This window comes from Alligator sinensis, unplaced genomic scaffold (assembly GCF_000455745.1).
Source record: "Alligator sinensis unplaced genomic scaffold, ASM45574v1 scaffold850_1, whole genome shotgun sequence".
In the NCBI taxonomy this organism is placed as follows: Eukaryota; Metazoa; Chordata; order Crocodylia; family Alligatoridae; genus Alligator; species Alligator sinensis.
This window is the reverse complement of record NW_005842742.1, coordinates 628,335-630,889: the sequence shown is the minus strand read 5'-3', so window position 1 is coordinate 630,889 and position 2,555 is coordinate 628,335. Positions and strand designations below refer to the sequence as shown.

Sequence of the window (2,555 nt, the reverse complement as noted above, 5' to 3'; positions counted from 1 at the left end):
GGGAGGGGTCTCTGGGGAGGGGGTCCTGGGGCTGCCCTTCACCCCCTCCCCCCCTGCAGGGTGTGGAGTTCTTCGACGAGAAGCTGAACTCGCTGTGCATGGCCTGGCTGGTGGATCATGGTGAGCTTCCCCCCCCCAGTGGGGGAAGATCCCCTAATTGCCCTAGGCAGGTGGGAGGGGGCAGATGAGGCTGCTCTGCGGGGCTGGTGTTAGAACAGCAGGGTCTGGGTGCCTGGGTTCCCTCCAACTGTGGGAAGTGGGGTTGGGGGATGAGAGCTGGGCCAGAGGCTGGTAGACATCGCAGGTCTGGGAGGTGGTGAGCAGAGCATGCTGGAAGCTAGGATTCCTCTCTTCTCTGTGAAGGGTCTGGCAAGATGGGAGAATAAGAATCCTGGATGCCTGGGTTCTCTTCAGTCTGCAAGGGAGAGTGTGGGTTAGAGTGGGGTGGGGAGCCCAGGTGCCTGGGTCCCTTCGTGACCCCTCTGCTCTTCCCCTTTCCCAGTTTACGCCATCCGGGAAGCGGCCACCAGTAACTTGAAGAAATTGGTGGAGAAATTTGGCAAGGATTGGGCCCATGCCACCATCATCCCCAAGGTGCTGGCCATGGCTGGGGATCCCAACTACCTACACCGCATGACCACGCTCTTCTGTATCAATGTGAGCCTGGGTGCCTGGGTTCTCTGTGGGGAGGGGAGGGGAGCGGGGGTGGGGGTCAAGGGCCCGGATGCCTGGGTTCTTCCAGGCTCCAGAGGTGGAGAGGTGAGAGCATTGGGGAGCTGGGAGCCCAGATGCCTAGGTTGTTGGGGGTGGGGGATGACAACCCAGATGCCTGGGTTCCCCCAGGCTCCAGAGGTAGACAGGTGAGCATTGGGGTCTAGAGGAGCCCGGACACCTGGGTTCTCTTGAGCATCGTGTCTCCTGGGGGGGTACTAAGGGGTGCTGTGTTGGGAAGGAATGATTGGTGGGGGGGGCTGTGCAGTGGCCAATAGGAACCTCCAGAGGGCACCAGACCAGCATCAACTCAGCTTCAGTGGCCTGTGGGGCTCACTAGGGAGCTCTAGATCTACTGCAATACCTCTTGGGGGGTGCTGAGGCCCTTTTGGGGGTTGTTACAGTGGGGGGGCACTGTAGGGGCAGGCTGGTGTAGAGTGGGGTCAGGGACCGTAAAGCCTGGGTTCTCTGGGAAGGGAAGGGGAGGGAAGGGAAGGGAAGGGAAGGGGAGGGAAGGGAAGGGAAGGGAAGGGGAGGGAAGGGAAGGGAAGGGAAGGGGGCTGGTGGTGAGAGCAAGGAGCTGGGGATCTGGACTCCTGCGTTCTCTTGGGAGGGGAGGGCGAGCAGGGGAGCTTGGATACCTGGGTTCTCTCCTCTGGGAGGGGGGTGGAGTCCAGTGGATTGCTGGGAGTCCAGTTTGGAGCTAGGATTCCTGGGTTCTCTCCTCCATAAAGGGCAGGAAGGTGAGGGGGGGGCTGCGCCTGGGCCCCCTCCTAGGTCTGGCAGCTGGGGGTCGGGGCGAGGCTGCGAGCCTGGATGCCTAGGTTCTCTTGGAGGCCAGTGGGACTACAACAGAGGAGCTGATCACCCAGATGCCTGGGCCCCCTCCTCCCCCCAGGTGCTGTCAGAGGTGTGCGGCCAGGAGATCACCACCAAGCACATGCTGCCCACAGTGCTGCGGATGGCAGCCGATGCTGTCGCCAACGTGCGCTTCAATGTGGCTAAGTCCTTGCAGAAGATCGGCCCCATATTGGACAACAGGTGTGGGGGGGACAGCCTGGGGCTGGGGCAGTGTGCTAGGGGTGGGGCTTAGCAGGGGGTGGCGGGGTTAGGCTTAGGGAAGGAAGTTGCTGACTGGTGCCAGGTCAGGCTGTGGGGGTTTGGAGGGAGGGGTGGTAGGAGGGGTGGAGCTAGGCCTCAGGAGGAAGTGCGGGGGGAAGACTGGGCTAAAGGGAGGGGTGGGGCTTAGGGTAGGAGGGGCTTGGGGCTAAAGGTTGGAGCCAAGGGACTGAGCAGGGGTGGGGGGAGGGAGAATGATCTGGCCTGAGTGCCTGGGGCTTCGGTAGTGGGTGGGCCTGGGTGGTCCTAACCCTGCCCCCTCCTCGGCCCCACCCCTAGCACACTGCAGAACGAGGTGAAGCCCGTGCTGGAGAAGCTGACACAGGACCAAGATGTGGACGTCAAGTACTTCGCCCAGGAGGCCCTGACAGGTGCGGGGGTGGGGCCCGGACACCTGGCTTCTCTGGGATGGGGGCGAGAGGATTCTCCCCCAAAACCCCTGATGCAGCCTCTTGGGAGTGGAGCTTACTTGACTTGGCTTTGCCCCCTTTTACCTGGGGGTCATTAGGCCCTGCCCACCAGGTTGGGGGTCCTGCATCAATTGAGTGGGTTGAGCCCTTGCCAGCCATTGGGGAGATCCATAGGGAAGGGGGCAGGGCCTCAACCACCCTGTCACCTGGGGGCTGGGGCTTCTGGGTCAGTGGGGATGGGGCTAACATCCCCCAAATGTAGGCGGGGCTCTGATCACACCCCTTCCCTCCCGCAGTGCTGGCCCTGGCCTGAAG

At 62.5% G+C, this 2,555-nt stretch overlaps 1 protein-coding gene across 1 annotated transcript in view; it reads left to right on the top strand.

The window, feature by feature from the left end:
* PPP2R1A (protein phosphatase 2 scaffold subunit Aalpha) overlaps window positions 1-2,553 on the top strand; it is a 9,797-nt gene extending 7,244 nt beyond the window's left edge. Inside the window, exons 11-15 of the mRNA XM_006034507.3 lie at window positions 60-120; window positions 503-657; window positions 1,610-1,752; window positions 2,110-2,201; window positions 2,537-2,553. Coding sequence (XP_006034569.1) covers window positions 60-120; window positions 503-657; window positions 1,610-1,752; window positions 2,110-2,201; window positions 2,537-2,553 — 468 coding nt within the window. The remainder of the gene's footprint in view (window positions 1-59; window positions 121-502; window positions 658-1,609; window positions 1,753-2,109; window positions 2,202-2,536) is intronic.
* The last annotated feature ends 2 nt before the right edge of the window (window positions 2,554-2,555 follow it).